The sequence below is a fragment of the Mobula birostris genome, chromosome 14, assembly GCF_030028105.1.
Source record: "Mobula birostris isolate sMobBir1 chromosome 14, sMobBir1.hap1, whole genome shotgun sequence".
NCBI classification, from domain to species: Eukaryota; Metazoa; Chordata; class Chondrichthyes; order Myliobatiformes; family Myliobatidae; genus Mobula; species Mobula birostris.
Window position 1 is genome coordinate 39,958,011 of NC_092383.1, and position 13,679 is coordinate 39,971,689.

Below are 13,679 nucleotides of genomic sequence, written 5' to 3' on the forward strand. Positions count from 1 at the left end.
AATCCCTGCCTCCTGCTCCAATCTCTCAGCCACGCATGTATCCTCCACCTCATCGCATTCCTACTCTCACTGTCGCGTGGCACAGGCAGTAATCCCGAGATTACTACCTTTGCAGTCCTTTTTCTCAACTCCCTTCCTAGCTCCCTATATTCTCCTTTCAGGACCTCTTCCCAACATGGGATTTAAACATAAATTAAAATCACCGCCCATTATCAACATATACTCGTTTAAGTTAGGAAAGGAAGTGAATAGGTGCTTAAAAAAATTCAGGATAATCCACATTTGGAGCATAAACGTTAACCATAGCAACCTTTTTATTAAAAAGTAACCCAGTAATTAACAAGAATCTACCACTAGGATCTGAGATAATGTCTTGATGAGTAATGTAATTGAAGAATCTATAAAAATTGAAATGCCTTTTACTTTGGCTTGGGAATTCGAGTGGTATTGTTGTTCTCTCCAAAACTTAAAGAAGCGTTGATTGTCCTCTTTCCTTACATGAGTTTCTGGTGCAAAAATAATGTGAGCATTCAGTCTTTGGAATACTTTGAAAATCTTTTTCCATTTTATTGGATGGTTTAGACCATTTGTATTCCAAGAGACAAAATTAATAATGTGAGCCATAATTTAATGTTAACCCTTTGGTATGTAAGGGGTTAACCATAACGTAAACTCATGAGATTGGACGAGGAATAAATATTCAGAGAGGAACTGGAAATCCCGACACTGCAGACATCTTTGTAGTACTAAATCAGCCCAATAGAAAAAATTAGTGAAAAAAGAAACTCCCCCACCCTCCACCCCTGAAAACCCCGAACTAAGCCAGAGGAGGCTGAAGAAAGAACTAACTAATACTAAATTCAGCTCCATTTCTGCAGGAGGCAACTCCAAAAATATATGTTATAAAAAAGACCCCTGAAATCCGATATAAACACTGTTATAATAATCTATATATTGTGATTTCTAAAATACATGAGAAAAAAAAGTTAGTACCAGTACGTATGATTAGTCAATTACAAATAAAAGTAATTAAAGATGTAACTTCCAAAAAAAAGAAGAGGAATTATGGGAAGAAGAAACCTAAAAACATGGCGTACACAAAAAGAACAAAGGAAATTATGCAAAAAGGGAAACAAACCGCCATTTTAATTATACAAAAGCAAAGATAAAGTGTTCCTCCAAATAGTTAAAATTTATCATCAAATCAAATCATTGATGACAATGTCAGAAATCAAATAGTTAAAAAAATTAGTTAAAGAAAAGTAAAATTACTCGTGAAAAAAAGATTTTTAGATGGGTTGTAAAACAATACCTACACTACTAACCACAAACAAGAATCTTGAACTTGTAAAAAACCTTCTTCATACGGTAATTGAAGGTTTATTATTTTTTTTAAAAAACACCTGAAAGAAAGAGCCAATGCCGAAAGCGCGGAACGTTAATTAAAGGATGGTGTCCTTATCAGATGGGTAGTTATCATCCAAAAAACTTCAAACAGCAGTTGTGGAATGGGAGACACGACGAGATCCGTCGGAAAGAGAGATTCTTAGACGTGCAGGGTACAATAATGCCAGTTTAAGATTTTTTTGATGACATTTCGACATCAGAGGTTTAAAAACCAATTGCTCTTTCATCTCTTCTGGACTGTAGTCTTGAACCAAATGGAAGGAATGTTGTTGATACTTAATCATACCTTGCCGGCAGGAAGTATGGAGAAGTTGTTCTTTAACACTAACATAATGGAAACGGAGAATAATTGGCCTCGGTCTCGATTCGGCAGATGCCGACTTTGGATGCGGTGTACAATGGGCGCAGTCGAGCAATGGAGGATCGTTGGGAAATACCGAACTAAATACATCCTTTAAAAGTTTGAGCAAAGAATATTGAAAGGTCTCCATCCTCAACGTCCTCTGGGAGACCAATTATACATAAGTTCTGTCTTCTAGATTGATTTTCAAGATCAATAACCTTGGATTTAAAATGTTCCAGTTGTTTAGTGGTCGAAGCTAAACTCTTCTCAAAGTTCTCGATTTTTAAGTCAGCCTTCTGAGATTTAGTATCCAGTTCAGAAATTTTACTTCGATGTTGTTTAACTTCACAATCCAAGGATTTCAGAGATTCTGTGATTGATTTTAAGTCTTCATTAAGGCTTTGACGTTGTTGTTCAAATTTATCAGATAAGCTTTCAGATAAGTTTTGACGTTCATCGAATTTTTCCTCTAAAAACTTCATCGTAGTCTCATAGGATAGCTCCGTTTGTTTAGAGTCATCTTTTCTTTTTCCTCCATTCCCATCGGAATCTTTCCTGTCTTTTGTTTTGGATCTTGTACTCATTTCTTCAGATTTCACAGTTGCAGTTCAAGAAAGAATCAGCAAAATAAAATAAATCTTCTAGTGTAGGTAAAAATTGGTTAAATAAGAGAGATCATAGGTTTAAAAAAAAAGATAACGGGAAAGGAGTGAAACCAAAAGCGACCTCACTCCATGAGCGCTCCCTGCAGAATCCGTCTGGACTCTGACTTGACCACTCCAGGACATTAACTTTGTTCTTTTTAAGCCATTCCTGTGTAGATTTGGCTTTATGCTTGGGGTCATTGTCTTGCTGGAAACAAATCTCCTCCAAAGTCGCAGTTCTCTTGCAGACTGGATCAGGTTTTTCTTCAGGATTTCCCTATATTTTGCTGCATTCATTTTACCCTCTACCTTCACAAGCCTTCCACAGCCTGCTGCAGTAAAGCATCTCCACAGCATGATGCAGCCACCACCAAGCTTCATGGTAGGTACGGTATGTTTTTGATGATGTACAGTGTTTGGTTTACACCAAACATAGCATTTAGTCTGATGGCCAAAAAGCTCAATTTTAGTGTCATCAGACCATAAAACTTCTTCCAGCTGACATCAGAGTCTCCCACATGCCTTCTGGCAAACTCCAGCCGAGATTTCATGTGACTTATTTTTCAACAGTGGCTTTCTCTTTGCCACCCTCCCATAAAGCTGCAACTAACTGGTGAAGCACCCAGGTAACACCTGTTAATATGTGCAGTCTCTCCCATCTCAGCCACTGAAGCTTGTAACTCCTCCAGAGTTGTCATGGGTCTCTTGCTGGTCTCCCTTACTAGCCCCCCTCTTGCATGGTCACTCAGTGTTTGAGGACAATCTGCCCTAGGCAGATTTTCAGCTGTGCCATATTCTTTCCATTTGATGATTAACTTAACTCTACTCCAAGGGATATTCAGTGATTTGGAAATATTCTTGTATCCATCTCCTGACTTGTGCTTCACAATAATCTTTTTGAGGAGTTGCTTGGAGTGTTCTTTGTCTTCATGGTATAGGTTTTGCCAGGATCTTGACTCACCAGCAGGTGGACCTTCCAGATACAGGTGTATTTTTACTGCCACCAATTGAAACGCCTTGACTGTACATAGTGATCAACATTTAGCTAATTATGTGACTTCTAAAACCAGTTGTCTGCACCAGTGATGATTTGGTGTGTCATATTAAAGGGGGTGAATACTTATGCAATCATTTATTTTGTGTTTTATGTTTGTAATTAATTTAGACCAATTTGTTGAGATCTGTTTTCACTTGTGTCAAAAAAAAAGCCTGAGTATTTAGTACTAAGTACTGTGATTTCAATGTTGTAAAACACTAAAACATGAAAACTTCCAAGGAGGTGAGTACTTTTTATAGTAATGAAAATTATTGCCCAGAGAAGCCAAGTACCACTAATTAATATGCAGATGTGCATTTGGTGTTGGAGGATAGAAAAGTCCTCTGACCAAAAGCGGACCAGTTGAAGTGCTTCTTCATCTTTGAAAAATACAATTCTGGATGGGAGACATCTGGCAACTTCTCCCTGGAAAGGGTATCTTTTTGACTCCAAACACCACCCTTGTTTGTGAAGGATAAGATTGCCTGAAACCTTATGCAGTTGATCAAATCTGAATTGACAGATCACACAATATGGTTGAAAGACAACTATGACTGTGGCCGGCTGGAAATGGATCCTGGCAATTTTACTGGATAACCATATTTTTTTTTCCAGTCCTGCTGAAGGGTCTCGGCCGAAAAAGTCTGCTGTACTCTTTTCCATAGATGCTGCCTGAACTGCTGAATTCCTCCAGTGTTTTTTTGCTTGGATTTCCAGCACCTGCACATTTTCTCTTGTTTCTGCTAGGATGGGATTCGTTGTGTTTGCAAGCAGTGCAAGCATCAAGGTTAAAGATTTAAATTTGTTTACTGTCATTCATCAGTACACAAGGAGAATGAAATGATTGTTACTCAAGATCTGATATAAAATTTAAAAAGACAATAAACATGATGTAATAACCATAAAAAGCACAAGAAGTATAAGATTAGCTTTAACTGTATGTACATAAAGCGATGCTAGGTGCAGGAGTATCTATACTAATGATGACTCTGGCAGGAAGTGATAAAGTAGTGGTGTGGGGAGGGTTAATGCTTGGAGGTGTGTTGATCAGCCTGATGGCTTGTCTTTGAGTCTGGTTGTCCTGCCATGGATGCTGTGTTGCCTCTTCCCTGATAGGAGTAGGGAAAACAGTACATAATCAGGGTGGGTGGGATCCTTCATGATATTGCTGGCCTTTTTCCAGCCCCTTTCTGTATATGTGCTTTGATTGCAAGTGGGCTGGTGGGGTGATGTGTTGGACAGTTTTAACTACCCATTGAAGAGCTCTCTTGCCCACCGCTGTGCAGTTTCTGTACCATAAACTGATACAACATCTGGCAGTCAAAACTGTATCTAGTGTTTTGCTTGATCAAGTCTTGAGTATCTGATGTCCTCACTGTCCACATATCTCACTGACAGTAGGGCTTCTTAAGTAGTAACTACCATATGGTCCAAGTGATCTGCTGTTGCAGCCAACAATATCATCCAGTAAAGCGGTCCAATGAATCCAGCTACACTGTTACCATTGGACACAGAAGATTATGATGACCGTGACTGTGCAGAGATAATAATGTGCCATGCAGATGCAAGCCACCACAAATAAATACCCCTACCAAACCCAGATCTGATTCTGTTCACAGATGCTGCTCAGCAGTTGCAAGGAGTTAGAATTGCTGGTTTTTGTCTTTGAAACGTAAGTTTTGGCATCAGGAAGTATGACTTGGTATCTCTGTGGAACTGAAAGCCCTGATTGAGCACTGTTACAACAGCAGAAGAAAAATCAGCTAACATTAACGCAGACTCCGGTATGCTTTTACTGTGTAGCCTCCCTGGCCAGCCTCGGGATCGCTCGGCTCGCTGTCGTCTCGGGCAACAGCCCTTGGCCCCGTCAAACTAGATAATAGTTTGTGTGGATGCTGTGTGATGTACCCCACCCTGGCCAAATAACAGACAATACACCAGATACGATTAAATGATTTACAGTTTATAGATATTACTGGAACTATATAATTAATAGAGAATAAAATATAAAGGGAAAATAAAAGGCGCCACACTTATCAAAGTTCAGTCCCTTCATGCACAAACAGTTGGAGCTCAGGACCCTTCTTCTCCAGCCTGCGACCCCTCGGACTACCTCGACTGGCTGCCTGGGACCAACAACGGTGGTCGACCAGACACTCCACACGAGTCCGTCTCTGTCTCCTCTCCTCACCGAACGCCCTGATTGGGGTCCGACCCCGTTAGTGGACTCACAGCACCTGGTCCATCCTCTCTCTCTCTCTCTCCAGCCTTCTCCCCCAAAACCCCACGCACACAATATCTTCAGATACACCAAAAACAACAACTATCCCAATTGGTTTGTAACATCTTCTTATTACAGTCTAACCCAAAACAAGCTACTAACGCAAGAACTTTCTCAGCATTTAACATAACAAAGAAGCATTCCCAAGTATAACATAACAAAGAAGCCACTTTAATTAGCCTACGCAGTAACATAAAAGACGAAACCCCCTTACAACTGTTTATGATTTTGGAAAGTTATTAAGGCAAAGGGGATTTCTTAAAACCTCAGGAACCCCAATCAAGAATGGCCAGTTAGTACAAGAGTTAATGGATGTTATACAATTGCCATCAGTAATGGCTGTACTGGAATGTAAAAGCCCCAACAAAATGAACACAATCAAAAACCACAAGAACGTAGTAGCAGATGAGACAGCATGGAAAGTGATAAAAGGAATAAATAAAGTGAGTTCAACAACATAAGTTTTGAGAACAAACAAACATTCTATCACACCCAAACATAGAGGATTGTCAAGAAATGCAAACTCAAATGCTTTAATGCAGTTGTCCTGGATGAAGAATGGTGGGAAATTAAACCACAATGAATCGCATTGATCACAGGTAGCCCCAACCATGTTGTTCCCTTATCTGGCACAACAGATACACTCCCTAGGATGTACAATACTGGAATGGTAAAGATGATCAGATTCTCCCAGTGCAGTGGAATCCAAACTTCAGATCACAAGCTGTACAAGCACTGGAAAGATGTATGATGTGCCAGGAAATGAACTCTGAAGCAACAGACAAGTTTTAACAGTTTGGTGGTCTGGCCCTCCCTAAATCATTTTTGCACCTACAAGGGGATTATATTACCAGAATGCCAAGAACACCAAGACATGTTGATAATAGTAGGCAAGTTCTCAGGATGAGTGGAGGCTACTCCAGCAAAGAAAACCACAGAGAGACACACACACATATATATATATATATATATACACACACACACACACACACACACACACCACATCCCAAGATGAGGATTGTCAAATTAACCCTGGCGAAGGGACACACTTCATTAAAAGTGTATGTCAGGAAAAACGCTGACTGAACATCAATTGGGACTACCAAACAAAGATTAAGTTTCACATAGAGGGTTATCATGACCTCCAGCCATTCCTATGGTCTTATACAGTATCACAGCAACCGCAAACAAAAAGACAAGATTAAGCCTAATTAAGGTGATGACAGGACAACCCATGGCACTATCTGGTGCTATTGATCTTAGGCCAATTCAAGACATTATGACGTACAGAATAGTTGACTTGTGTGAAACTTACTCAAGTTGTTCAGTCTGCTTCTCAACAGGTTTCTGCTGTCTAGAGCAATCCAGCAGAAAGAAGGAAGACAATCCTTGATTTCTGGTGAGTGGGTTCTAATCAAGAAGCCATTGTACGCTTGGTGGGAAGGACCCTATTAGGTGCTGTTGATTACTAATTCATCAGTAAAGGTTGAAGGGAAAAGTAAGTAGATTCACACTGGCTACTGCATATGAGCTGAAGTGGCACCATGAGGTGAAGAAGGAGACAAGAAGTTCTGAGGTTAATTTGCTAGTAACCTTTGATTCAGTTCCTATATCACTGGGCCACAGTGATTAAATTACTAAGCACCCAGGGGATATCAAATGAAGGCATTAAGTACCGGGCATGATGAAACACACTCTGATGCTGTTTGTTCTTGTTGCATTTTTTTTCCCTCCCTTGTGCACTCTCAATGTGCCAATTGAAATGACCAATAATATGCTTTTACAAGTATCACATGAATTTGCAGATGCTATTAATGCCTCTGGCTGTTGGGTATGCCATTATGTACCACACAGCTCAGTGCTCAGCAATGTTGGGCATTCCTATAGACTGCACAAACATGTGCTCTTTTCATCAAACAGAGTTTTAACATTACGATCCAATAATGACTTCCCTGGTTCAAAGAAAACATGGATGTACAATGATTATGATCACAGCACATCATCTTTGTCCAGATCAAGGGTTCCACATTTTTCATGCCATGGACCCCTAACATTAACCAAGGGGCCTGTGGACCCCAGGTTGGGAACTCCGAGTCTAGATGATTTGTGCCACCAAGATCGACCTATCAATTCATGTCAGGTCCAGTCCTACTCATGTTTTTACCTAGGATATCCCAATACTCACACACACAATTATGCACAGTTGCAAGAAAAAGTTTACAAACCCTTTGCAATTACCAGGTTTTCTGTATTAATTACTCATAAAATGTGGTCTGATCTTCATTTAGGTCTTTTTCTTGCAACTGTACATAGACTGATTGTATGTACATAAAGGTGCAGGAATATCTATACCAAAGGTGACTGACAGAAAATTATAAAGTGACAAAATGACAGTTGGCAAGAGGAACTTTTCTAGGTAGCAGCAGGCCATGTGAAAACACTGTAGGGCAGTGCCTGTCAGTGCAGGTATGGGGTGCGGTGTGTAAGTGTAAAGTGGTAGTGCATGGAGAGATAAAGGGTGCTGAGTGGCTGTGGAGAGGTGTGGCTGATGTGTACGTAACAGTGACGAGTAGGTTAATGGGAGGAGGTGTTGATCAGCCGGATGGCTTGGGGAAGTAGCTGTCCTTTGTGGATATAGTGCATATACATAATGCTAAATGGAATAATGAGTATTTTTATTGACCATGTCCACTGCAAGAATGGTCATAATCCAGCAAGGTCCCTGTCGATCAATAAGAAACTCTTTGAATTCATGGAACAACACATATAAAATATGTGTAAATGGAGCTTGTACCTCCCTTCCACGTAATTGCCTATTTTCTTCCTTGCTATAAGAAACATGCAAACCTTACCTTATTAAATGGGACATCGGAGAACAAAGTTGTTTGCAGCAGTCTTATTTTTAACCTGCAGCGTTGTAACATCTATATTATTAATGATATTGCTGCTTCTCTAGAAAAAGCAAAAATGGTTGATATGTGTAAGGTGGTTCTTTAAAATTGTACGGCATTAGTTTATTTTTAGCCATTAAAGGGAGGGTGGTGTGGGAACATGCAGTTATAGACAAAGGCTGTTGTACCTACATACCTAATGAGACTGGAAGCTGATCATTTCTTTAAAAAAAAGCAACCAAGATACATCAATCTTATGGGTGGGATTTCTTAGATTTCTTTGACTAGATTAGATGAGCCCTAGGGAGCTGGGGTTACTCAATGTTTGCTCTGATATGTCTTATCATAGTTTACATCTTAATTGTTTGCATAAGGGCCATCATCTATAGAGCTGTTCAGACTTTCCCAACCAAGTTCCATATTCATAAGGACAATCCAGCTGGTTATGACATAGCTGTGTAGGTCTACATTTTTATAATGGTTGGTTAAGTCTTATAATCCATGCTGTTTTGCAGATTTTTCTACCTCTGAATTTTCAGATGTAATGGTTCACATTGTTGATTTTAGAACCTGAGGGGAAAATTTTGGATTAATGTTTAAATTGTAATTTCCTGTAGTTTATCATCTTGAGTTTGCTTATATGTTTGTATAGTCACCTGTTTGTCTATAATTTTTAGTAGATTTTTAAATTTCTTTGTAAGCCTGAAAGTGTATGGCAGAATAAATACTATCTTGGGTGTTCACAGACTATTCTTGTCAGAGAAAGCTCCCTTCTTTAACTAGTTTGCACTACAAAGGGAGAACATGGGTCTCCAGTCATTTTATTCTTGCCTTTCTTGTCTGCTTTTTCTTTGTGTAACTGTCACTGCTTGACCTATATTTTGAACATCTAATAATATGGCTTTGACCCTAAGATTTGCACTGCATTCTTGACCTCCAAAGAAACTTCTGGACAATATAGTTTTCAGACTGAGCACCATACGCTGCTATGTGATGCTGTTGGTCCACTCCTTCAGCTATGGAGAGAGCTTTCCTGCTGTTGCAAGCTTCCGTTATTATATATGTGAATATAAGGACTTACAATGGAAAATAATTTTAAGACCTTGCATGCAGTCTCAGATCCTTCACTGTGGAATAGATAATGGTTGGGATGCTGGATCTCAAGGAGGGTGTTTGCTTTCCAGATACCAATTGTTAATGATCAAAATGATTAAATATATGTGCTGATCCTGGAATCTGCTTGTCAGTTCACTTACATAATTTTTATTTTTCTTGGAAAACAGTTCCGGAACTGAGGATTTTAATCTTTTACCAAAATAATTCCATTTCTCATTTGTCCACGTAGGTTAAAAATGATCCATTTAAAAAAGAATCTACAACAAAAGATGGGTTTGGGAAGATGAGTTCAAGCAGAAGCGGTAGTGATAAAAAGAGTTCAACTAGTGGAAAGGCCAGTAGCAAGTAAGTCTGTGGTGGCTAATGGTTTAGATTTGTGAGAATAAGGCTCCTTTCAATGTTTATGTATTGTTCCTATCAGCTTTGTTCGTCACTGAATCAATTTACATTTTCTGAAAATTTTCACCACGTTTGAAAGGCTTGTCACCTTTGATTAGTATTTATTGACTTCATGATTCTCAAGTGTTATTTTTCATACCTGAACCTGATTAGTGAACATGCCTGTTTATTAAACACTGAAATATCAAAGCCAAGCCTGACTCTGTCAAAACAAACACTTAAATTGGAATTTCTGGTCAGCAATCTGAAAAATAACCCTGACTGCTTTCTTCCTTTTCAACTCTAGTCCTCGGTGGCCAATTATGCGATGATATATGCCAGCTGAGACCAATTAGTCTAATACTTAAGCAATAAAAAAAATTATCTGCACAACATTTGCAAGTAATACAGCTTCATTACTTTTAAACTTGAACGGGATCAAAGAACCAATAATTGGCCATGGGCAATTTTGTATGGTTTGTAAGAGGAGTTATTAATGTATTACCAACATCTACTGAAATTTGATTCGGTGAGGGCAGTGCTGTTTTCTAGATTGCAAGATTTGTATGGCATTCAATTCAAGGAACCCGGTGGCATTTTAAATTTACAGATTAGGATGGCTTTCCTAAATTTTGTACCAAAGCATACCGGACAAATTTAAATGTCTGTGGTAGAGTTTGTTTTCTGAAATAAAGTGAAATTTTGTTGAAGAGATAATGGATGCAATCACTTGATTCTAGCATGGTCCTGGAGGACTGGAAGATTGCAAACTTTACTCTTAAAGAAGGGAGGAAGACAAAAGAAAGGAAATCATAGGTCAGTTAGCCTAACTTCAGTGGTTGGGAAAGTGGTGGAGTCTATTATTAAGGATGAGGTTTTGGGGTACTTGGGGACCAATGATAAAATAAGTCAAAGTCAGCATGGTTTCTGGAAGTTCTTTGAGGAAGTAACAAGCAGGGTGGACAAAGGAGAGGCAGTGGATGTTTTTTACTTGAATTTTCAGAAGGCATTTGATAAGGTGTTACACATGAGTCTGCTTAACAAGATAAAATCCTATAGTGTTGCAGGGAGGATATTGGCATGGATAGAGGAATGGCTAACAGGCAGAAGGTAGCAAGGGGGAATAAAGGGGGGCCTTTTCTGGTTGGCTGCCAGTGACTAGTGATGTTCCTCAGGGTTCAGTACTTGGGACTGCTATTTTTCACATTGTTTGTCAGTGATTTGGATAATGGAATTGATGGCTTTGTGGGAAAATTTGCAGATGATATAAAGATGGGTGGAGGGGTAGGTAGTGCCGAGGGAACAATACGATTGCAGCAGGACTTGGACAAATTGGAAGAATGGGCAAAAAAGTGGCAGATTGAATACACTTTGGGAAATGTACAATAATGCATTTTGGTTAAAGGAACAATAGTGAGGACTATTATCTTAATGAGGAGAAGGTTCAAACTCGGAGGGGATCCTTATGCAAGACTCCCAGAAGGTTAATTTACAGGTTGAGGCTGTGGTAAAGAAGGGAATTGCAATGTTAGTATTTATTTCAAATGGAATAGAATATAAAAGAAGATAATGCTGAGCCTTTATAAGACACTAGTCAGGGTGCACTTGGAGTATTGTCTACAGTTTTGGGCCCCATATCTCAGTAAGGATGTGTTATCATTGGAGAGAGTCTAGAGGAGGTTCACAAGGATGATTCTGGAATGAAGGGATTAACATGCGAGGAGCGTTTGGCAGTTTTGGGACTGTACTCAATTTAGAAGAATCATTGAAATCTACGGAATGTTGATAGGGTAGATGTGGAGGGGATTGTTTCCTATAGTAGAAGTATCCAGAACTAGCAGGCACAGCCTCAAAATTGAGGGGCAACCTTTTAGAACAGAGGTAAGGAGGAATTTATTTTTAGCCAGAGAGTAGTAAATCTGGAATGCCCCACCACAGTCTGCAGTAGAGGTGTATTATTTAAGGCGGAAGTTGATCATTTCCTGATTGGTCAGATATCAAAGGATATGGTGAGAAGGCAGATGTATGGGGTTGAGTGGGATCTGAGATCAGTCATGATGGAATGGGGAGCAGATTTGATGGGCTGAATGGCCTAATTCTGCTCCTATGTCTTATGGTCTTAATGTTGACTTACGGCTATAACCATAATGTAAGAGTTTTAAATCAACAATACCCACTGGGTATTGCAATTAATTTGGTTATGTCAACTATCAGGATCATGGGTGATGGCTCTGCAGTGTCTTTCAATTTCACTGCCACTGACCGCAAGCAATACCTTGGGGAATTTTTGAGTGTAAGAACTAATCAGGTTATTTCAACATTATGTACTTGATATTGAATAGTTTTTATTGTTGGTGCTGGGATGTGTGGTGACACTTGCGGGCTGTGCGAGCACACCCTTCAATATATTGGTGGCATCAGCACTGGACTTCAAGGCAGATGGTCCCGAGTTCAAACACAACTTGGTCCCAACCTGGGCAGCAGCAGTATCTGCGCGGAAAAAAGGCCTGGCAATCTACTTCTGTATCTTGCCATGAAAACCCTATGGGCCCTATGGTCCATGAGGTCATGAAGAGTCAGACTCAACTAAACGACTGAACAACATCAAAATGCAAACAATGCATTTCACTGTATGTTTCAATGTACACGTGATAAATAAATTTGAATCTTATAACTTTAGATTAACATTCAATCCGATTTTAGAAGATTCTGTAATGTGATTAAGCCTTAATATTAGGTATTTAACTTGTCTTATCCTCCTAACTATAAAGGACTCAAGTTTCTTCCAAAAAGGAGGATAAGAAAACTGACAAACCTGGGGAAAGAAAAGAAAGCAAGGATGGATCAAGTTTCACAAAGAAGCCAGAAAATAAGAAGGATGAGAAAGAAAGCACAATGAATATTAACCATGGCCATTCCAAAAAAATGGAAGAGAAAAGGCGAAAGAGTATGTATCTGCGTGTATAATGTGAAATACTTTGAATACTATCATTTTTGTGACTAAGGATTATGTCCGGAGTTGAAACACTTTTTTTATTTGTTGCCTTGTTATTTGCCTTGAATTTCAAAAAGAATTAATAGTTTTAAGTTTGCTGGATAATTGATAGCTGTCATATTTCATAATTTTTTTCTATGAATATTCAAAATACTTTTTTAGATGTGAAAAGTCCTCATCGGATGGTGGTTATAGACATGGCTAAAGGTGAACCAGTTGTTAGTGTGAAAACTGCAAAGAAAGTCAAGAGTGAGCAGGTAACAATCTATGGGGAGAGGGGGAAACAACTAATCTATTAGTTTATCCATGTTACATTCTGTACAATTATGTATATGCTTCAGATATTTGGCTAGTCACTTTCCGTATCTTTTTATGTGATTTTTTTCAAAAAAGGTTATGAAAGGCAACTTTAAACTTATAATTCTCAAATCATTAGACAGGAATTTACTGTTCTATGATGCTTAAACCTCATGTTTGCTGCCATTACGACAGTGAAATGAACAGTGACTTTTGTAGAATGCCTAAAGATACGTAATATGTAAATTCAGTAGGTGTTGACATTGGTTCCCTGCTTCTCCACAGATCTTC

At 39.0% G+C, this 13,679-nt stretch overlaps 1 protein-coding gene across 2 annotated transcripts in view; it reads left to right on the forward strand.

The window, feature by feature from the left end:
* Positions 1-13,679, forward strand: part of sltm (SAFB-like, transcription modulator) — an 83,912-nt gene that overhangs the window by 44,786 nt on the left and 25,447 nt on the right. For both annotated transcript variants that reach the window (XM_072278421.1, XM_072278422.1), the window contains exons 11-13: positions 9,948-10,063; positions 12,868-13,043; positions 13,254-13,348. In XM_072278421.1, the coding sequence (XP_072134522.1) occupies positions 9,948-10,063; positions 12,868-13,043; positions 13,254-13,348 (387 nt within the window). The remainder of the gene's footprint in view (positions 1-9,947; positions 10,064-12,867; positions 13,044-13,253; positions 13,349-13,679) is intronic.